The sequence below is a fragment of the Tenrec ecaudatus genome, chromosome Y, assembly GCF_050624435.1.
Source record: "Tenrec ecaudatus isolate mTenEca1 chromosome Y, mTenEca1.hap1, whole genome shotgun sequence".
NCBI lineage: Eukaryota > Metazoa > Chordata > Mammalia > Afrosoricida > Tenrecidae > Tenrec > Tenrec ecaudatus.
In genome coordinates, this window is record NC_134549.1 from 17724515 (window position 1) to 17747556 (window position 23042).

General features: G+C 46.3%; 1 protein-coding gene across 1 annotated transcript; it reads left to right on the plus strand.

Moving 5' to 3' along the window:
* The first annotated feature begins 1738 nt into the window (after positions 1 to 1738).
* Positions 1739 to 17620, plus strand: LOC142435655 (melanoma antigen preferentially expressed in tumors-like). The gene is made up of 4 exons (XM_075539864.1): positions 1739 to 2054; positions 2231 to 2359; positions 11697 to 13129; positions 17606 to 17620. The coding sequence occupies exons 1-4, from the start codon at positions 1739 to 1741 to the stop codon at positions 17618 to 17620; spliced, it is 1893 nt and encodes a 630-aa protein (XP_075395979.1).
* The last annotated feature ends 5422 nt before the right edge of the window (positions 17621 to 23042 follow it).

Genomic DNA, 23042 nt, shown 5'->3' on the forward strand with positions numbered 1-23042 from the left:
GACTTCAATCCTGGAATTGCTTTTAGATTCTCGATGTCGGGTGACAACTGAATAACAACTCTTCTAAATTATCAAGGCATTTTAGTGGCTGTCATTTTTGTGGACCCACAGCAGTGCTGCCGAGACTCTCGTGTCTGAAGAGTAAGTTGAAGCCTTACTATTCAACCCTCTCACAACCCCACCCCAAACCCTTAAAACAGAAAATTTAAGGAGGGTAGACAAACATGTCCTAGATATGTAAACCAGAGATAGCTTAGTCTTCTGTGGTCAATTCTCACCTGGTGGATGAATAAGGCCCTCTTGATTACTAAGCTATTAACTGAAAGCTGTGCAGAAAATGCCTGTCTGACTATGTTTCTTTGGATAAAGTCAGGCCAAGCTTTCTTGGAGTGTGAGCCTATTCCTACCTCTCTTTTCTGTACCACATCTACCGAATGACATTCTCGATGTTCTCACTAATATAACTTGAAGGATTTCCCCCTTGGGCATCATGTTTCATGTTAATATTTTAATTTTTCTCCTGAAGTTGCTCTTTGAAATGTTCTGTTCCACTTTCTTTCATCATTTCTTCCATTTGCTTTAGTTACATTTCTACCAATGGCAGGATTCAGAGTCACTTAGATGTCCACTTTTGTCATTCTACCTTTTGTGTCTTGTGGAGGACTTTTCTTTCTTCATACATGATGTTATTGATGTGATCACACAGCTGGTCCAGTTTCCTGTTGCTAGTGTTCACTCAATCATATCTGTTCTTGAGATGGCCTTGCCATTCATGTGGGATGGATCTTAGGTTATATTTGTGCTCTCACGTAGTTGATTCATTTCTTCAGCTTCATGGCCCCAGCTTCATTTTTCACTGCACATAATGACCTCCTCCAAAATCTCTTAAGTTAGGGCTTAAGTCTCTACATTAATTTTTTGGATGTTATACCTAACTTTCAAATGCCAAAAAAAACCCCAAACCAAAAACCAGTTCCAGAAATGCCTTGAGATCATGCAACAATGAAGTAGTTCTTCTTGCCCTCAGGTAGGTTACATTGGTAATTGCATTACCTGCATGTGTCTAAAGATGGTCCAGGGAGGAGCAGTGTTTTAGGGATTTCCTGGGCGTGTCCTTGATGGACAGTACTGTAGGTTGTATAATCAGGAGTCCTACCCTAGCATCTTGCTCTGATGCCTCACTTGAAAGTGCCAATGTTCTAAACTCTTTAGAACATAGGACTTAGTGAAGTAAAATCCCGTCTTTGAATGGTCTGATGGTATGAAGACTTCATGGGAATGGCGACCCTTATGTGTCTGCATCTTTGTGTCCTTCATAAACGAAGGCACTTTGTCCTTAACTTATCTTTAGTGTTAGGGTCCCTTTTGTAGTGAAAAACTTGTGCAACTTCTGTAGTGGATTTGATTTCCGTGGATTGTATAGGCAGAAGTCAGTCGTGCATAGCTGCCATTTATTTTGTTCAAAAAGTTTGATGGAACGATGGAAGAGCTGAGTCCAGCCCTGGCTAGCAGATTCTCTGTGTCCCGAGATTTGAACGGCCGTGCAGCCTCACACCCCCGCCGGTCCTAGTACAAGCCCAAGTGCAGTTACTTGGAGCAGGATGAGCTGCACCATTGTTATTGGAACTGCAGAAATGCAAACGACTGGTCTCTGTGAACCACACCAGAATGCTGGCTGAAGATGACTGGACCAGAGTGGAGAGTGAGGAGGAGGAACACAGGAAAAGATGATGAAGACATGGATGTTTATATTGACGAGAAACTCCCCAAGTGCTATGCCAATCAGTTGATGCTCTCTGAGTGGCTGATTGATGTCCCCGCGGACATGGGGCAGGAGTGGATTGCGGTCTTGTGTCCCATTGGAAAAAGAGCGCTCATTATGGCCTTCAGGGGTTGCACCAGCACCTACACCAAGAGCGGTTACTGCGTGGACAGGTTTCCTTCCCTCCTGCCGGGAGGCAGCAGGCAGAGCTCATGGACAGCTATCGAGGACACCATTGTTCAGTGCATTCACAGCGAGGCGCACCAGACCTACTACGTTCTGGACCTGATGTGTTAGCGGGGACATCCCGTTTATGACGGCCCCACTGATTTCTGGTTCTACTGAATACATGCGAAGTTAGCCGTTGGAAGGCGACCTGGGAGAGCAAACAAAGCTCAATCCTTTTTAGTTTGTGGGGCCCAGAAGTTCCAGTGCACCCCAAGAGGCTGTGTGAGGTGCTGGCCACAGGCTTCCCTTTTGAGGTGGACGGGCTCCTCCTCTACCACAAGCAGATCCACTACAACCCGGGCAGCATCCCCCTGGTGGACTCGCTATGGCCTTACATGGTGCTGCTGGCCTGCAGACCACCCAGCAAGAGTACACAAGGCACCAGCTGCAGCAAATCAGCCAGCAAAATTAATGCTGTTATTCTTTAGAGTTAGTGAATGTTGCAGGGTATAGCATTGATAACAACATCCTGGTCAATAAAATAAAAATAGTACAATGATGGTTAAAACATTAAAGGGAACCATGATATTAATTAAAATGTTCTGATTTTGATTATATAGGAGCATATTTTAAAATAAATGACTACTCGGACTCTCTGACATGGGAGGGGGAAGGAGGCAGGTTATTCATCAGTCAACAAGATTGCCTTAATGTGGCTAATGTTTGTCTGTCCAAAGTATACTTGCAAATTTTTTCTTGTGATTTCCCGAATCCTTCTTTCACCAAGACCATATTTTCCAACTGTTTTTCCTACCTCATTGTTTCCTAATTTCTCACTCCAATTACCAATAATTATCTGTGCCTCTTGACTACATGTTGGGTCAATTTCATACTGAAGTGATTGGAAAACTACTTCAGCTTCTTCATTAGTGATTCGTAAGGAAATTTTACTCATCATTGTGTTGACTAGACTTTCTTGTACTCCCATAGATATCCATCACAGAGAGCATTGTAGTTCAATACAGATCTCCAAGTTTCCATTTGATGAACGCACCATTATGCCTCTTGAGTTTGCCTTTCCTGTAGAGTAAGCCTTGGGATGGTTCGATTCAATATGCAATGACCACATTTCCTACTGATCTTTGATTTGTCCACCTCGCCAGCTGCTGAGGTCACTGTCCACCATCGGCCTGCCCATATTGGATTCCAAAACCTTAGGGCCAACGTAGAAAGAGGAAATATCTAGACTGAATTGTAAGCCTCACATGGATCTTGCGAGCCTCTCCCACTGTGAGTTGATAAGAGGAGTAACAAAGCCAGAAAGCTCCCTTCTGAGGAGCTCTGGGTGCCATGACCCAGTTGGACTGACAGGATTTTCTGTAGTTTGGTAGTGATGCAATTATATATATTTTAGAGCTCTCATGGTCTAGAGACTTTTGTGTTGGGCTGTCATCTAGAAGGTTGAGAAGGTTGAGAGTTCAAAACCACAATTTTCTCCCCCAGGGAAATATGGGATTGACTCTTTTCATGAAGACACAGGGACAGATGAGAGCTCTCAGCAGAAGGAATCCAGGACAGATAAAACGTCAGAAGCAATCATGGGTGTTGCGATACCATGGGGGTAGAGTTTTGGTGTGCACAGAAGTGGAGGAGATGGGCAACCGATCACAAGGATGGATGTAGAACCCACCCCACCCCTGAGTGAGACGAACAACACAAAAGTGAGTGAAGGAAGAGAACAGATAGTGTAAGATGTGAAAATAATTTATAACTTATCATTGTCACGAGGGTGGGAGAGTGGGGGAAGGAGGGGGTTAAAGAGGAGCTGACAGCACGCGCTCAAGTAGGAAACAATGTTTTGAAAATGATGGTGGCGACATATGTACAAATGTGTATGGGTTTTTATAAGAGGTGTAAGAGCTCTACCAATAAAATTTTATATAAAATTATATTACTGTATATATGCAATCAAATATACCTATGCTGTAGATCCCAATGCTGTCATTCTACGGTGCCGAAAATAGTCTCTCTAACACAGCAAAGTCTTTAGGGTAACGGAAGTGATGCCCTGTAGGATGACTGATAACCTTCTCTGAGACAAAATGACAAAGATGTTTCTAAGGTGAATCAGAGACATAGATAAACTTTAGATGCATGAATGTTGAGGGAGTTTGCACTTAATTCTCGCCCCAGTGTAACAACAATCAGCTCTCAGGAAAACTTCCTCCTTGATGCTCCACTTCCTCAAGAGAACAGGGCTCTGAAGATACAAGTGCAACAGCCAAGTCTAACGAAGGAACTCGTGGGTGCCTGGCTCTCAAAAGAACAATGTCAGGGTTCTTAAAGTTTACATCCCAAGAAGCAAGCACCTAAGTCGGCGCCCATTGACTTTCCACACCTTCTTGATCAATCCAGTGCTTGTCAATAATATAATCTCTTTCTAAATGATGGAATCGCATCGCAGCTTCAGTTGTGTACACCTGCTTTGTAGGTGACTAGAGCTGACAGGGGAAGCACACAGCCCCATTTGCGTTCATCACAGGTGGATTACACTCCCCACGACTGCCCTCTGATCACCGTGGAGGGATGTGCACAGCCCTGTTATCTCACAGAGAACAGTGTGAATTCAGTGATTGCAACGTCGCTGTTGTTCCGTGTCATTGAGTCGACTCCGATGCACAGGGACCCCATGCACGACAAAAGTAAAGCCTGCACAGTCATGTTACAACCTCACGACTGTAAGTTTCAGGACCTTGTTGCAGCCACTCCATCAATCCATCGCATCAAGGAACTTCTTTAGTCTCCCTGTGCTTCTCCAGGGAATGATCCTTCCCCAAAACCTGTCCAAAGTATGTCAATTGAAATCCCATCATCCAAGCCTGTAAGCAGCAATGTGGTCACATTTCTTCCAAGATAGATATGTTTGTCCGTTTGACACACCTCTGCTGATAAGAAATCATCCACTATGCAGGATTCTCATTTTACAAATGGAACATAATTAAAGGATAGCCATTAATCACAAAATAATATGTAATCATGCTATGTGAAATATTTATTTCTAATAACAAATAGATGACATTTGGTCTTGTAACATGGTGTAGCATGGGTCTTCACACCGGGCACTAGTATGTGGGCGTGTGTGCATCAGGCAGACACCCCAGGGGACGAATAGAGGAGCGGTGTCTCTGTTTCTAAGACCTTCCAAAATATGTGTTTTCCAATGGTCTTAGTCGACACCTGTGAAAGCATCGCTCAACCACTAAAGGGTAGCAACCCATAGGTTGTGAACCTGTCATGTTCAACGGGGAGGAAAATAGGGATCCGTCTTAGTGTGTACTGCAGGGTGGCAAGGAGGTGGAAGGAAGGGATGCAATCGCGCCGAGTTGGTGCATTTTATTTTTTATGAGACAACGTGGGATCCTGGAACGGATCTACAGGGCACTCCCACCAGGTGCTCCACAGAGAAGTACATGTTCCATGCTCCCGGCACTAATTACGCCCTCAGAAACCATGGAGGGGTGGTGCACATCATGGGATGCTGCACTGTATCAATAGTTTATCTATTGGGATGCAAACCAGAAGATCACGGTTTGAACATCAGCCTTTCTGTTTTGCAGGAGCTGCATACATTTCAGGATGTGTTCATCCGAGTGCATTCAGTTGCTCTACTCAGCATAAACAGGGTATAGAGATATGGGGAGGCTTGCTGTTCCGTAAATCTTTCTGTCCTCGTGGCCTTTGCACCTCAGTTTGTTTTGTGTTATTGTCTTGTGAAATAGAGTGGCTCCCATGAATAGAATTGTTGGAATGGAATCCTGTGTGAAGACATTCCTTAGTAAAAGAATTCAGGGTGGGATAGTACACCTTAGTCCCTCCTCGATTTTTGTCACGTGGATGTCCAGGGAATTTCCAGAGGTGTCGATCCAGATCATTTCACGTCCCAAGAGATTTTAGGGAAGGGAGCAGAGAGAAGCATGATTTTTCTCCAGCAAGAAAGGAGGTGGGGAGATCAGGATCTGTCCAGGGCTGCTCTGCTGGCACATCCAAGCTCTCATCCCTTCACAACCGCAAGGAAATAGAAGGAAAGCGAGTTTCTCTGAGATGTGGCTGAACAGAACTGTCGTCTCTCATGGGATTCAAGGACAACACAGCCTGATGATAGAACACACAGCTGTCTACAGCCAGGAAAGGAATGAGGGTCAGTGTGTGTCCCTGGATCGGGACCCTTTTGCAGCGAGCTTAGTAGATCCAAGTTAAGGCAGATGCTAAAATACCATCAGACTTCCCAGACAGGTTGGTCGTGTATCTTTCACTAGTGAAAGGATTAAGGATCTTAGGCAAAACCCGTAATCACTTAAAATCGTATGTGGTGCAGTGAATTACTTGGGATCTCAGAGAACAATAGGTTTTTAAAGAGAAACTGATGAGGATCACGATTGTTCTGAGAAAGGAAAGGTAGAGGGAATTCCGGACAAGATTCAGTTGTAAGTGATTATTACAAAGGTTAATTGTGATGGACGAAACCTTGATGTGTCAAGACAAAGATCGGTCAATGTCACCAAGTTCACTCACACCCATCAAGTTCATTCCTACCCAGCAACGCCATGGGGCAAAGAAGTAAACCTCTAGTCGGGGAATTCTTTTATTTCATCATCATATGTGATTGGAATTTTTGTCAGGAATGAGATTATAGTTCTGTTCCCTGGAAAATATATAGATCAAATAAGAGGGAGAAATAAAATTCACAAACAAGAAGAACTGAAATCAAAATACAATACCACCATCAAAAAAGCACTCAATGACGTACTATGAGAGAAATATCAAAGACAACCACGCACAAATCTGAACCTAGCATTTGCTCACAAACACCAACACACACACACACACACACAGAGCCACACTCTGCGCAGTAATATAATACATGAAAAACAAAGAAACTTAACACATACACTTACACACTCTCACACAACATGCACAAATATAAAGCAAAATTTCTGGAATATATATATATCAATAACCTCACCCAAGGTCAATGGTCTAATTCTAAAGTTAACAGAATGAGAGAAGCGGATGGGTCAGAAAACATAATCTATTAAATGCTACCTCATGTTACCTCAGACCTCATACACCCAGACCTGAACCTACTTAAAACCAGAGGCCGCCCAAAACCATATGAAGCATAGATAGAGCAACCAAAGGAAAGCCGGGACAGCACTATTGATAAGTGTTTAACTGAATAGCAGAAGAAAGGAGACCTAGACCAGGGAGCTTCTCTGGACCTGCGGTTCCCGCCTGGTGAACTTCTTAGGCCCTAGTTAAGTCTGAGACCCAAACACACAGTGCTCGCCAAGGGAGGTCCGGCGCAGAGATGTTGCAAAGAGAAAAGGAAGACACCCCAGAGCACACAGGGAGAGTCTTCTCCTGCAGGTGATGCCCTAGATTTGGATTCCAGCTACCTAAACAGAGGGACCACTTACGTTGGTCATTTTAAGAACCCTAATTGGTGATGTTTCTCCCATCAGAGCACTTGAGAAGAGAATGCAGAGGGCTCTTTCAGAAGTCAATCCTTGAAGCATGGCCAGTGTGACCTAATAATCCCTACTGTGCTCTACGGACATGCAATTGAGGTCTCGTGTTTGGTAATCCACTGGGGTGCTTACCACCAAGTCATTGGTTCAAAGCTCTCAGCCAATCTGAGGGACATGATGAGACCTCTACTACTGGAGAGATCGGCAGTCATTAGGAAGCTAAAGAGGCACTTCAATTCTTTCCCATAGTTGACTCCTAGTTGGAAGAGGCACAGAATACAAGTAATGTTGTGCTTTGGGAAATTAACTACACAGATGGATATCCACATGGATAAATGTCTGTCGCAAATGTGAGATTCTGGGCTCTAGAGCCATTTCTGCTTAATCCAATTGCTTAATCCACTCTCAGCAGCTAACTCACTCCTCAATGTTTTGTATGTTCTTTCAGTCACAGTGGGGAAGGTGTGATGGCTGAGAGTTTGAGTCCTCAAGGGCGAGTCCAAATTCTAAGGGGTTGGTTCTTTTCAATAGCATCATCCTTGTTGATGGGATTTCAGAAAATGCCCTCAATTTTAAGCTGAGACTTACTGTGAGCAGCCAATGAGGGGGAAGAGAGCTACCTTGTGGGTGTGGCCTCATGATTTAAAAGGTCTCTGAGAGCCAGGTAGCTTTGTTCTGGACCTGGACCCTTCCTCTGACCTGAAGGTTTTGGGACATGGGACAGAATCTTGCCATTGTTCCTGCTTCTCTGGACGTCATCAATCTCAACACCCTTGAGGAAGAAGGCTGCCATTGGACCTTCCATCTTGGATTCATCATCCACTGGATCTACTTGATCAAGGGTAAGAGTCAAGACTGAAATCTGAACCTTGTTAGCCTCTGCAACGGTGAGTTGGACTTGGGAGTAGCATGAAAACTGTCTAAAGTGGTTCTGAGAATCTATGTGCGGAGGGGCCTAGATTTGATGGCCGGGTTCCAAGCTTGTCTCTCGGAGCCCTCTGGGAAGTGAGTGCCTCGAACGTGTTGCCATTCTTGCCTCTAAAGAGCGCTTTGTCCGTGTGTGCTAGCACGGTACATCTCAAGAAGGACTACAGGGGATGGATAGATCGTTAGCATTACAGAATTGATACATAGTTTAAATCACTGAATCTGAAACTGGTGATTTACAGCATAAATGCCCACTGATTCACAATCAAGAATCAATTGACAACAGAAAGTAAAACAGAATTATTTCTATTATGTGTTCTGAGACAGACTAGCAGTAGCCACTATAGGCCATCTTGCTGACTGCTGAGTGACCTGCCACCTTCACTCTCCCATCATGGAGAGTCCACCTAGTGATTGGTTTTTGGTTTTGGTTTGTTTTTTAAAAATAATTTCTTTGGGGGCTCTTACAACTCTTCTAATAACCCATACAACCATCAATTGGGTAAAGCACATTTGTTATATTTGTTGCCATCATCATTCTCAAAACATTTGCATTCTACCTGAGCACTTAATGTCAGTTCCTCATTTTTCTCTCTCCATCCCCACCCGCCACACTCATGACCCCTTGATAATTTATGCATTATTATTATTTTCTCGTATCTTAGATAGTCCGATGTCTCCCTTCACCCATTTTCTGTTGTCATTCGCCCAGGGAGGAGGTTATATGTGGATCCTTGTAATCGGTTCCCCTTCTCTACCCCACCTTCCCTTCCCCCATCCCAGTATCACCACTCTCAGCACTGGTCCTGAAGTGGTCATCTTCCCTGGATTCCCTGTGTTTCCAATTCCTATATGTACCCTTCTACAGATACTCTGGTTTAGCCAGATTTGTAAGGTAGAATTGGGGCCATGATAGTGGCAGAGAGGAACCATTTAAGAACTAGAGGAAAGTTGTATATTCCATTATTGGTACATTGCACCCTTACTGGCTCGTCTCCTCGCTACAACCCTTCTGTTGTCATCGCTGTGTTCTCTTTTGTCACTTTGTCTTGCTATGCCTCGTATTTTTGGTAAGTATTATTATCTCTTCAGCTCTCTCTAGATAAGATTGGCTAGATGAACAGTGTGGAGGAGAAAACAATTGGTCTGATAGTTCTGGGGTGGGGGTGGAGAGGACGGAGAGTGATTGGTTTTAAAGTGCGCTCTTATGTTCTACAGATCAGAACGTTGGTCTCAATAATGTTGATTTTGATGCATAACCAGGATATTGCTATTTTTGTTTTATTAACCGCGATGTTATATCAATGTTGTACCATGTAAGGCTCGCTAACAATATAGAATAATAACATTCATTTTCCTTTGTGGTTCTGTCCACTGTTGATTGAGTCTTAGACAAATGATGTATGAGTGTTTTGCCTTTAAAGATAGACTCAAATGTCCACTTCAGACTGCAACCAGAGTCACCTTTAGTAGATAACTTAATAAAGGGTCTTTAAATCATCAAGACATGCTCATGGCTGTCATCTATTGGAACCAACAAAACTTCTTCCAAAATGCTCATGTCTGAAGTGCAAGTTTAAATCTTAGTCTTCAAACTCTCACCGGGCCCCAAACACCACGTCCCACAAATGAAGAGATTGTAAGGAGGACAGACTGTATATTAACCGTTGTCTATATACTTTTCATTGGATAATGTCAGGCAAAGCTTTCTTGGGCTGTGAGCCTACTCCCACCTCTCCTTTCTCCACCACATCTAGAGAACGACGTGCTCTGTCTTCTCACTCTTATAACTTTGATGATTTAGCCCCGGGCAGCATGTTTCCCTCTAATACTTCAGTTTGTCTTTGAAATGTTCTGTTAGCTCTTTCTTTCATCAATTCTTCCATTTGCTTTAGCTATGATTTTCCCAGTGGCAACATTCAGAGTCTCTTGATGTCCACCTTGGTCATTCTTCCTTTTCTGCCTTGTGAAGGATGTTGTTTTCTTCATAGTGATATTATTGATGTCATTCCACAGCTGGTCCAGTTCCCTGTAGTTAGTGTTCAGTTACCCATACCTGTTCTTGTGATAGTCTTGACATTCATGCGGGATGTGTCTCAGGTTATATTTGAACTCTTGTGTATTGGATTCATTTGTTCAGCTTCATGGTCTCAGCTTCATTTTTAACTGCAGATAACGAGCTCCCCCAAAATCTCCTTTATGTTAGTGGTTAAGTCTGAACATTTCCTTTTTGAGACGTTAAACATAACATTGAAAAGGAAAAAAATAAAACAACCAAAAAACGCCAAATTACCTATAAATTCTTTATTAAATTCCTTGAGATCATGGAACAATAAAGCAGATCATCTTGCCCACAGGGAGAGTGCATTGGAGAGTGGGTTACCTCCACCCTCCTACAGGCCGTCCTGGGAGCAGCAGTCTCTCACCAGATTGGGTGTGTGCTTGATTGATAGTCCAGTACTGGAAGTTTCAGTCAAAAGGCATACCCTAGCCAGGTTGCTTAGGCGGCCTTCTTTGGAAAGATCAATCATCTAAGCTATATGAAGGCAAAAGTATCTTTTTAAATCTTGGCCATCTTTGGGTTTCCATAATCCCTCCTCCTATTGTGATTAATGAGCTTCCAATGATTCATGACCTTGAGAGTTTCCTGTATTCCATGACTTAGTGACAGAATATCCTGACTGAATCTTTGGACTCTACCATGGCTTCATGCTAATAGCATTCTTCATTGAGATCATGTATGTTTGGTTTCATTTTGATCAATTTCATACTGAGATGGTTTGAAGAATCCTTCAGTTCTTTCGTTTAGCGATTGGTGAACAAATTTGACTGTTCACTGTATTGATGAGACTTTCATGTCCTCCCATAGATAATATCCCTAAACAGAGAGCATAGTAGTTCAATATAGATGTAAAATTTCCATTTGAGGAATGCCCAGTCATTCCTTCTGAATTGATCTCTCCTGCACAGTAAGCCATAGGATTGTTGGATAAAATGCGCAACCACCATATTTCCTACTGATCTTTGATTTATGCATTTCCACAGCTGCTAAGGTCACTGCACACCATCGGACCTGCCTATCTTGGATTCTACAACTCGAGGACACACTTGAGTCTGCGAAAGTATCCAGTTTGAAAACTTTCCAGCCCCTACCTTGCCAGCCTCTACCACTGTGAGTTCATAACAGGAGTGGCATAGCCAGGAAGCTTCCCTCTGAGGAGCTAAGGCGGGCAGGTTCCAGGTGTTAAAGTGCTGGAACAACCAGTGTGGCTGTCCCAGAAGTCTGAGCACACCCCTCTTTTTATTCACAGGTCTGGACTCTCTGTGGAGCTGTTTGGTCAACATGAGCAGCAAGAACCCACCCAGGCTCCTGGACCTGGCCATCCAGAGTGTGTTGCAGGACGAGGCCTCAACCATTGCTGCCCTGGAGTGGCTGCCCACAGAGCTCTTCCCCCCGCTGTTCATGGCAGCTGTCATCGGGGGACACGGAGAGACAGTGAAGGCCATGGTGGGGTCCTGGCCTTTTATCCGGCTCCCACTAGGGGCTCTCATGAAGTCTTCGCATTCTCACCAGGACATCTTAAAGGCTGCCCTGGATGCTTTTGACATCCTGCTTTCCCCAAAGGTTCCCCCCAGGAGATGCAAGCTGAGAGTGCTGGATCTATGCCTGGACACTGACACCAACTTCTGGAAAGTGTGGTCTGGAACCGAATCCATTGCCTCTGTGACCTCATCAGAGGATCCAGTGACCACCCGTCCCTGGACTCTGACCCACACCAGGAAGGATTCCAGAACAGGGGCGAAGCCTCAGCCCTTGGCCTCCGCCATGTTCCTCACAGACCTGCGTGTCCTAGAAACAGGCCCAGATGAAGTGCTTACCTTCCTCATGGAAAGGGCCCAACAGGGAAAGGACCTGCCCAATCTGTGTTGTAGGGAGCTAGAGTTTGTTGGTGTCCCACCACTTCCCGTTATGGAGGAGATCCTGAAGGCGGTGCAGCTGGGCGATGTGCAGGAAGTGGCGTTGCATTGCAGATGGGACCTGCACACCCTCGAATGGTTTCTTCCTTACCTGGCCCAGATGGATCAGCTTCACACACTACATCTCACGGGAATAATCCTGGAACCCCCGGTACCAGATCACATGGCTAAGGTGGAGGAGCTACTTGAAAAACTGACCTCTCAGCTCCTCGGTCTGCATCAGCTCCAGCACCTCATCCTGAAATCAGTCTTCTTCAGGGATGAACAGCTCGGCCAGCTGCTCAGAAGTCTGTCAGCCCCCTTAGAGTCCCTCACCCTCTCGTACTGCGTGCCTGTGGACTCGGACATGAGAAGTCTGTGCTCGTGTCCCTGCACCAGCCTCCTCAGCTACCTCAATCTGAGTGGTGCGCTCAGTGCAGGCTTTAGCCGTGGATTCCTCCCAAGTCTGCTAGGGAGGGTCTCAGCCACCCTGACCCACCTGAACTTAGCTGACTGTGAAATCGATGACTCTCAGCTCCGTGCCTTGCAGCCTGCTCTGGGCCACTGTTCCCTGCTGAGCACCTTGGTGTTGGGTGGAAACCCTGTCTCCCTGGCTGCCCTGCAGGACTTCCTTCGTCACACTTGGCCACTGTGCAAGTTCTCCCTTCTGGAGCTGCCTGTCCCTCAGGATTGCTATGAGGATTTCCAAGTGTCTCTGTGCCAGGATTCTCTTATAGAGGCAATGCAGGCGCTCAGGGAGACCCTGCAAGCCTATGAGCCTCTCTATGTAAGCTTTGCTGGCAGCACTCCTGACAGAGAATGGGATGCAATCATCATTCACATAGACAGCTCACCTTCCGTACCGGGTCTTCTCAATCCTCACCATTGATTCTGAGTTTCTACCCCATTTGTCGAATGTTCATGTTTCTGATGTTTACGGGATCATTTGGGACTAGGTTCGTGATCATGACATATGTGCTATGATAATGTGACTACGTGGAGGTGACGATTACGGCAGGTGTCTCACATCAGCAGCTTCACCCGAGACCACCCTTGCTGACTTCCCATCTCTCTTTTGAAGCCATGAACATAGAGGCCAGCACACAGATAGGTGCAGATAGGAGACAGAGCACAGCCTGTTTTGTGGACACAAGGTCCCTTCCTGCCTTGGGAACCTCCTGGACTCTGGAATGTGGATTACAAGACTCATGGAGATTTCCAAGGGAGAGGGGCACTCCAGACGTTGAAAATAGAACACTCCCTCCCACTACAGATGCTCAAATTTCTCCAAACCCATTCTCCATGCCTACAATAAAATAAACATCTCTTTGTAAAGCTACTAACTATCGTGTTCACTTCCCTTCCAGACTAAATGCAAAAATTAAGCATTCATGACCTGGGAGGTGTTCAGTCTTTCCCGCAGAAGTAGGCATGAAAGGATGCCTATTAGGGTGCTGTGCCTGGGTAGTGGGTAGTGTTGGTCTATGAATCACTAGTTGGAGGCTTCTAAACAAGTAACTTCTACAATGCAAAGCGATGAGAGTCTGCCTCCACAGAGACATAGAGCACCAGGTCAGCCAATCTATGGGGCTTGGTCTGGCCATCTACTCCTGGAGAGATTGACTGTCCTTAGGAAGCCAAAGAGGCACTTCGACCTGTTTGAACTGGGTCCGGACCAAGCTTCACCTTCCCCTAGCTCCCCCCCAAAGATGGGCTGCTGGACCGTGCGGCCCCTTCTCCTCGCCTCTCAAGGCCAGAACTGGATTGTGCAGTCCCTACCTCCAGCTTTCCAAGGAGCGTATCTCTCTGTAGCCCCTTCCCTCAGTGTTCCAAGATGATTTACTCACAGACCACGTCCTGACTCAGACCCTGCAACTGCATCGTCAGAAGGCCTCCCTTCCCCTAATCAGTCCTTGGCTCAAGCGCTGCCTCACTGCCAGGAGCGATTTCCCTGACCTAATGCCTTGTGTCTCACAACCCGCCCAAGGGCTCAAGATGCTCCCCTGCTCTCCCTTCCCTCCAGGGAATTCTTTCCCTGCCTCAAAATCTTTCTCAACTTCACATTCCTGGCTAAATCCTTTCTGTTCCATGCCTCCATCTACAACCTCTCATCTTGGTGCTGACAGACCCAGGACTGACAGATGGGGACCCCGTCCATCCTCTGGGGAGTGCACAGTCCCGTCCTCCGTTTTCAACCTCTCAATTTGGTGCATGAATGCTGCTGGAGTAAGAGGTGTGCTGACGCGCCCCACCCACCCTTCCCAACTTCCCTTGAACCAGGACCTCTCAGCTGCCATCCTCCACATCTACAAGTGAGTACCTAGCAGTCCCTGCACCTCTGACTGGACTAGAGTTCAGAGTCTGTCTGAACTCTTTCTACCTGTTTGTGTATCTTGTGCTGGCAGTTCTGTGGTGCCTGCTCTCAGATTTATTCTAAAATCTACTTCCTCCTTCTCCCTACCAGTTCTGCAGTGCCTGCTCTCAGACCTTATCTAAAATCAACTCCCTCCTGAACAACTCCTCTGACAGCTCTTCATACATCTGGCCCAAAAGTCAGGCCACTCCCCTCCCTCGCTTCCTGCAGTGTCTTTCATTGTCACTGACCCAAAGTCCCTGTGTGCTGGTTAAAGCCGAAAAATGTGCCAGGGAATCTTCCTGTACGGGGAGTCCAGTACTCTCCCACGGGACCCCTAGCTCTGTTCGGGACGCCTCTCAAGGATACCAGGTCACCCCCTGACTGACGGGTGTGGACAGGGACCAGTAGACGCCCTTCTCTGATCCTACCTCTTGCAGCTTAAGACATCATGGGGAGCTCGCTCTCTAAGCCTCCCAAGACCAGTCCCTTGGGAAGCCTCCTGACCAACCTCACTGATCGGGGCCTGGCTCCAGATATTCACCCTAAGCACCCGGTCTTTTTCTGTAAGCAAGTGTGGCCACAATCCCAATTGGACAATGAGTCACACTGGCCAGGGCTTTCGATTCCAACATTCTCTGAGACCTCACAATTTTTGTCACTAGACTCCAAAATGATCTGAGGTTCCCAATGTTCAGGCCCTTTTCTTTCTTCACTCCCTTCCCTCTCTATGTACTGCCTGTCACCCGGCTCAAGTTCTCTTAACCAAACACTCTCTTAATCAGGCCCCTGACATTACTCCCGTTGATCTTTCCCTAACCCCCCTGACTCCTTGTCTGCACCCCTAGCAAGGCCTCCTCCATATTCTGGGTGCCCCTCAGCACCACCTCCCTCAGCTCTCAGTGGCGACACTCGCAGCCTCCCAAACCCCACAGTCGCCCGCCCTTACTCAGGCTTACAAGCCATCGCTCATAAAGCAGTAAACTCGGGCAAGCTGCAGGAAATTATCCAGCAACCGAGTGAGAATCCGGCAGCTTTCCTCACTCGCCTAGCTGGAGCCTTACCTGAGTACACCAGGCTAGACCCTCCCTCTCGAACGAGGCCTCCGGTGCTAGCCAATCATAACATAGTCAGTCACCAATACTCAAAAGAAACGTAAGAAAACTGAGGATGGACCTCAGATGCCAATACGTGACTTAGTCAATGTCGCATTTAAAATTTTTAGCACCTGAGAAGACCAGGCTGAGGCAACTTGCGAATTCTGAGGCAAGATGGCAAGCCCAAGTCTTGAGGTCGTCTGGAGGGAGGGGTCAGAAGAATTCAGGAAACAGCAACTTCAGCAGTCACTTCACAGGCGGCCAGAAAGGGCACTGGACTAAGCATTGCCCACATCCCCGGCCACCCACCTAGCCATTCCCATCGTGCAGTCAGCAGGGCCACTGGAGAAGTGACTGTCCTTCAGTGCCTAGTCATGGAGAGTCAGTCCCTCCAAACCTTGAACCACCATTAACACTGCTTGACCTGGCCACCGATGACTGATGAAGAAGCCCCTCACTCAGCAATCTCAGTGACCCCTCCTTCTCCGTGCTCAGGGTAGTGACCAGGGCAGCAGGTAAGCCGGTTTCCTTTTGGTGGACACGGTCTTTTCAGTCCTCCCCTCCTCCTCGAGCCCGACTTCCCCTTGCCAGGTCTCAGTTATGGGAGCTGATGGTCATCTCTCCAAGCCTTTAGCCACCCCACCTTTAATGATGCCTTTGTATTACCATCCCCCTTAACCCAGCTTATCAGCATTCATTTGCCGTTACCTGCAGCCTCTCCTAAAACAGTTCTAAAGCAGACACAGCCCAACTCCCTTAACTTCTCTCTCCCTCCAAGCAGCAGCCTTCCTGTGCTACAACCCAAATGATTCCCAGCAGACCGTTAACTCCTTGCTGACACATAGTTAATAAAAAGATGTAAAGGATATCAAGTGGACAGTTCCCCAGGAACACAGGAAAGCAACAAAACAGACAAGGTCACTCATTCAAACCAGCCACCTCTGCTAAACCTGCAGACTCCTCCCCATTTACTCAAAGCAACTTTTTAACAAACTCTCCTCCAATCTCCGCCTTTACATTTACCAAACCCAGTAAACCTTTTTTACTTTACACGAACGCAAACCAAGGAAATAGCAGTTAAAGTCTTGACTCAGGTCCTGGGACCCACCCACTCTCCAGTAACTTACAAGTCTATACAGACAGATATGACAGTCAGAGGCGGGCAGCCGTGCGTTGGGACCTGGCAGAAGCTGCCGCCCTTACAAAAGAAGGTGTCAAACTAACACTAAGAGAGCCTATCCAGACGTTATCTACGCACAAACTGCAAAACCTTCCCTCACACCAAGTCCTGTCTTTGCTGTCTCCCAACAACCTACAAAAAATCCACCTTTAAGTTTATTGAAAACCCTAATAGAACCCTGTGCCAGGCTCCCTCTCTCAAATCCAGCTGGTCATAAACTCTTCCTCAGAGTCTCTCACCTCCTTGAAGCAATAAATTGCATCCCTGGCTCAGGTAACCCTTCAGAACCACCATGCATTAAATCCGCTAACAGCTGACAAAAAAGTACACACACTCTATCAATGAGTCAAAAGCTGTTAAATAAAATGTTAAAGGACTCTATAACATGGTCAGGGAAATAAGGAAACCTCAGTGGGGCACCGTCAACCCCTCCTCACTGAGTGCTGTAAAACCACGTCCTGGATTATGCCCCTCGAGGGACCTTTGGGAATAATTTGTGTACTGTTACTGTTGCCTCCCTCTGTTTAAATTTTTCCAGGACCAAATGAAAGCCATCTCCAACCTGCCCTTCAGCCAACTCTTGCTTCGCCCTTATAGTCTGCTGCCAACTGACCTCTTGCTTCGCCCTTATAGTCTGCTGCCAACTGACCCGGGCCCGAACTTTCCAGTTCTTAATCCCCCCTTCTTTGTCCTATCACAGCAGGAAGTAGTGAACCATAGAACACCACACCTATTTCCACTATTAAGAGTTTTGATGTTTGGGCCAGGTCCGAACCATGCAGCCTCTTCCTCTAACTCTCCCTGAAGATGGCCTGCTGTTCTCTGGGGCCCCTTCCCCCCAGCTCTCAAGGCCAGAGCTGGACTGTGCAGTCCATGCCTCCAGCATATTAAGGAGCTCATCTCTCCAGGCCGGGTCTGTACAGCCCCTTCCCTCAGTGTTCCGGGACGATTTACTCACAGACCACATCCTGACTCAGACCCTGCACCTGCAGCCCCAGAAGGCCTTCCTTCCCCTCATGAGCACATACATCCTTGGCTCAAGCCCTATATATGTCCCACGATTCACTGCTAGCAGCGATTTCTCTGATCTAACTCGCTGTGGCTCAGAACCTGCCCGGGGGCTGAAGATGCCCGTCCTTCCATGCTCTCCCTTCCTTCCCAGGAGTTCTTTCCCTACCTGAATAAAATCTTTCTCAACTTCACATTCCTGGCAGAGGAAAGTTGTATGTTTCATCGCTGATTCCCTGCACTCTATCTAACTGGTCTACTCCCCACAACCTTTCTGTGAAGGGGTGTTCAGTTGCCTACAAATGGGCTTTGGGTCTGCAGTCTGCAATCACCCTCATTTACAATGATTAAACATATACTTTGTATTGAGCCCTTGATATTGGCTACTCTTTTTTCCTCCCTCCCCTGAATGTCGTGACACCTTGATAAATTATGCACTACTATTTTAGCAGTTCTGAAACTTTTATATCTGTAATCATTAAATTTTTTATTCTGATTAAAGAAATCAGATCTTTCCCAGGCATAGTGAGCCTGTAGGGCAGAGCAGAACTGTCCCAGTGGGTTTCTGAGAGTACAAATCCTGTTTTTAGTGGTTCTAGAGTTGGATTACAAACATCTCGAATCTATGTACCAGAGACCGAGAAGGAAACACGTCCCAGACCCGGGCCATTCTTACAAACTTTTTGTTTTAGCACAGCACTGCAGGCCCTGGGTCAATCCATCCCCTTGAGGGCCTTCCTCGTTTCACTGCCTCTCCAGATTGCCAAGTATGATGTCCCTCCCCAGAGACCACTCTCCTGATCACACCTTCAAAGTGCTAAAAACATAGTGGCACCAGCCTCGTTTCTAAAGAACACTCTGCTTTCAACAAGTACAAGGTCAGGCAAGGGACAAAACAGTGCATGCAATCAGTTCAGGAAACATGCTACTGAACTGGATTCAAATTTTTATGGTTTGACTGTGTCCATGTTTAAAACAGCAGCTATAGCATTGCTTTCCCCTAGAGAATGATTTGCAAAAATGCCTTGAGTGTTATTTGAGTGTCCTGGTGACTGAGAATTCTTCAACACCATCATCAAAATGTACATAAAAATAAGACATGAAGCACATCTTGTTTCAGCTAAGGATATCTTGGCATTGTGAACTAATTTTTAATGATATCCAAGTAAACATGTTTTAATAAACTTACACAGTGTAGTCTATGTTTTTAATTTCACAATTTCTACATAAATGCATTTGAATTAGAGGATAGTCACATCAGTCCTGGAAAATGCAGGTGATTGAATGATCATCTATAGCAGTATCACTTTGGCAGACCAGCAAGCTGTTCCACTTTCCCAAGTCCTGGAGTGTCCGTTTCAGCTTGGCCATATACACGGGAAGCTTCTCCTGTTGGAGAGGGCCCTGGAGGTCCAGGTAACACTCGAGAGGGATAGAAAACTGCAAGAGTTGCAGCTTGCACAGAGGGAGGGTGTGCCGCAGCAAACCCTCCAGGGTAGCCACTGGGACCGGGATTCCATAGAACCTGAAGAGCTGGAGCTGGGAGCAGTGTCCAAGGGCAGGCAGGATGGCTTTGAGCTGGGAGTCTGTGATCCCACAGCCACCCAAGTTCAGCATCTGGAGAGTGTCTGAGACGCTCTCCAACAGAACTTGCAGCGACTGAGGATTGAAGCCAGTCAACTTGATTCTATTCAAATTCAGGGATCTTAGGGACTTGGTGCTCAGACACAAGGACAGATCTGTGAAGTCAGACTCAGAAAGTGAGCACTCCGTTATCCAGAGCGTCTTCAAGGGGGCCTCCAAGCATGCGAACACCTGGTCCACGTGACCTTCCAGGAACTGAGCAGGGTCCAGATACAGCTCCTGGAGCTGGTGTAGATGGTGTAACTGTGAAGCCAATAGGGAGACTAGATTCTTCACTTCGTCCTCCTCCCTCCAGGAGTTCAAGACGATTCCAGAGAGAATCAGTCTTCTCAGATGAACCATCTGGCCCAGGAGAGGAGCTAGCCTGGCCAGGGTAGAGAGTTCCCACGTGCAATTCACTGCCACCTCCTGGACACGGTTCAACTGCGTCATTTTCAGGACCTTCTCAATAATTTCCATTCTAGTTGATGCATTAAAAATGTCCAGCTTCCTACAACAGAGAAGGAGCTGGCCCTGTCTCTGACTGACTCTTTTAAGGAGGAATGTGAGCACTTTATCCAAAGTGGCTTCGAAGAAGCAAAGGTCTAGGACCAAGTCCACAGAAGGCCTGTTAGACATTGATTTAGACCTTCTTGCCCTCTTTCTAGGGGGCTGGGCTGCCTCTAGGTCGTTTGATGAACCTTGGGCACCTGGATCAGACCACAGGTTCCAGGAATTGCTGTGCGCGTGTGCGCAAAAATCTAAAACTTTCAGCTGACATCTCCCAAGATGAACCTTCTGGGCAAGCAGGACATCTAGTCCATCCAACACAGCTTTTAAAATGTCCTGGGGGAGCTTCTGAGCTCCTATCAGTGTCCCCAGGGGCATGTGTGTGAAAGGCCAGGTAGCCACCATCACCTTCAATGTTGCAAGGTGCCTTCCAGTAACAGCTGCTTTGAACACAGGCAGGAAGAGAGGACGGGGTAGACAGCGCAGCTTGGCAATGGCTGAGGTTTCGTCCTTCAGGAAGCTCTGGCTTGCAAGGTCCACAAGACTGGGTGGGCTGTACCTCTTCATGCTGATTCAGGTGCTCCAGCAGGAATGTGAATCCTTGTTGACCAGAGAAGTGTCCAGGAACTTCTCTCAACTCGAAGACAGCCAAGGTGCTGAAGCGTCTCAAGGTTTTAGGTTGGGTGTAAGTTTGGACTCTTCTGACTACTGTCGTTTCAGAAGCTTATGCCAGGTCAATCAGTCCTTCATTCTATCAGCATTCGTCATCCACGTCATATATCTTTGGATTGGTTTTGTCCTTGTGTCCTTTATGACAAGGTAAATGTCAATTTATATTTGGGATTGGGGTTTCTTCTGTAATCTACAACATTGGCCATAGATGTAGTCATTTGATTTCTGTGAATCACATCAGCATATAAAGTCTACATGTACAGCAGCTATTTGAGTTGTCAAGGAAGGTGTGCGTGGTGAAGAAGTCATTCTCTTTGCAAGATCTACTATGATTTTCAGGCTCCTACACCTTGCCATACAGAGTGTGTTGGGGGAAAGAGTGCTCAGCCATTGCTTCTCCGGAGTGGCTGCCCACGGAACTCTGTCCCCCCGTTGTTCATGGCAGCTGTGGTCCCGGGACAGAGAGAGACAGTGAAAGCCATGGTGAGGTCCTTCCTGGCCTTTCACCCGTCTCCCTCTAGGGGCTCTCATGAAGTCTTGGCATTCTCACCAGGACATCTTAAAGGCTGCCCTGGATGGTTTTGATATTCTGTGGGCCCAGAAAATGCCACCACGGAGATGCAAACTGAGAGTGCTAGACCTATGTGTGAACACTGACTCCACCTTTTTGAAAGTGTGGTCTGGAATCCAATCCATTGCCTTCGGTCCCTCATCAGAAGATCAAGTGATTACCCACCCAAGAATTAAGATTCACAAATGGATGAACTCCATAGTAGGGAAGAATATTCAGCCCTTGGCTTCCATGGTGATGCTCACAGAACTGTGTTTTATTAAAACCTCCCCAGATCAATTGCTCACCTGCATTATTGAAAGAGTCCACCAGGGAAAGGACCTGCCACCCCTGTGCTGTAGGAAGCTGGAATTTGTAGATCTACCAGAACGTCCCATTATAGAGGAGATCCCGAAGGCAGTGCAGCTGGACTCTGTCCAGAGGTGGTATTGCACTGCAGATGGGACCTGAACACTCTCAACTGGTTTCTTCCTTACCTGGACCAGATGGGTCACCTTAGCACATTGCATCTGTCAGGAATAATCTTGGATCCCCTGGGGTCATCTAGCATGGATGAAGAGGAGAAGCTACTGGCAAAGTTGACCTCTCACCTTCTCTGTGTGCATCAATCACAGCACAGATTCTGTGGATGAGGATGAGATTATCTTTGCTATGATAATGTGAGCCGTTTGGAGGTCAAGATTACAGGATGCATCTGACGTCAATAGCTTTACCCCCAGTCCACCCTTGCTGGCTTCTCATCAATTTTAAAGACATGAGAGGAGAGGTCAGCAGACAGATAGAGATGCTGACAACCTTCAGGCAATGACAGGCAGAGCAAAGCATGTTTTCAAGACCGAAGGTCCCTCCCTGCCTTTGGAATACTCTGGATCAGTGGTTCTAAAACTTCCCAATGCTGTGACCCTTTAGTACAGTTCCTCATATTGTGGTCCCCCTAACCATAAAATTATTTCCATTGCTGCTTCATAACTAATTTTGCTCTGCAATTATGAATCATAATGTAAATATCTGACATGCAGGATATATTTTCATTGTTACACGTTGAACATAATTTAAGCAGTGATTAAGCACAAAACAACATGTAATTATATATTGTGAAATATGTATTTCTAATTACAAATAAATGGATTTTTTTCTTGAAACATGGTGACAGTCTTAGTATAACAACAGTACACTGCATTGCTGCATTTTGCGACACTATGCGTAAAAAGCCAGCATCATCAGTGTGAAGGTTGGACGGCTTCTTGTGGCAATTTGTCGATGAATCATACAGTGAGTTCCAATGGCCTCTGCCGAGTCTTTCGGGACCAAACGTTGAAATCCAGATCGACATCCTAGCATAGCTGGAGCTCCACGTGTGCAAACACCACATAGAATTTTCCAAGACATCTGATGGCCTTTCTGAAATGAACCAACTATGACCAATACATTATGTGCAGAAATGGTCGTTTCAAGAGCTTTGGGGGGAAAAACACTCATTCTTAAACCTGACATCATTAATATTCCCCGTGTGAACCAGTAACCGAACAGTGGCAACGTCTATAGAGTCATGAAGCTGGATGCTAACTATTGGAAGTGGAATAGATTTAATTTTCCTGGATTACCTGATAAAGAGTATCAGCAGACATGTCATCTATTCTTCTGGGAACTGTGTCGTTAGATAAGGAATTATATTACACTTCGTAA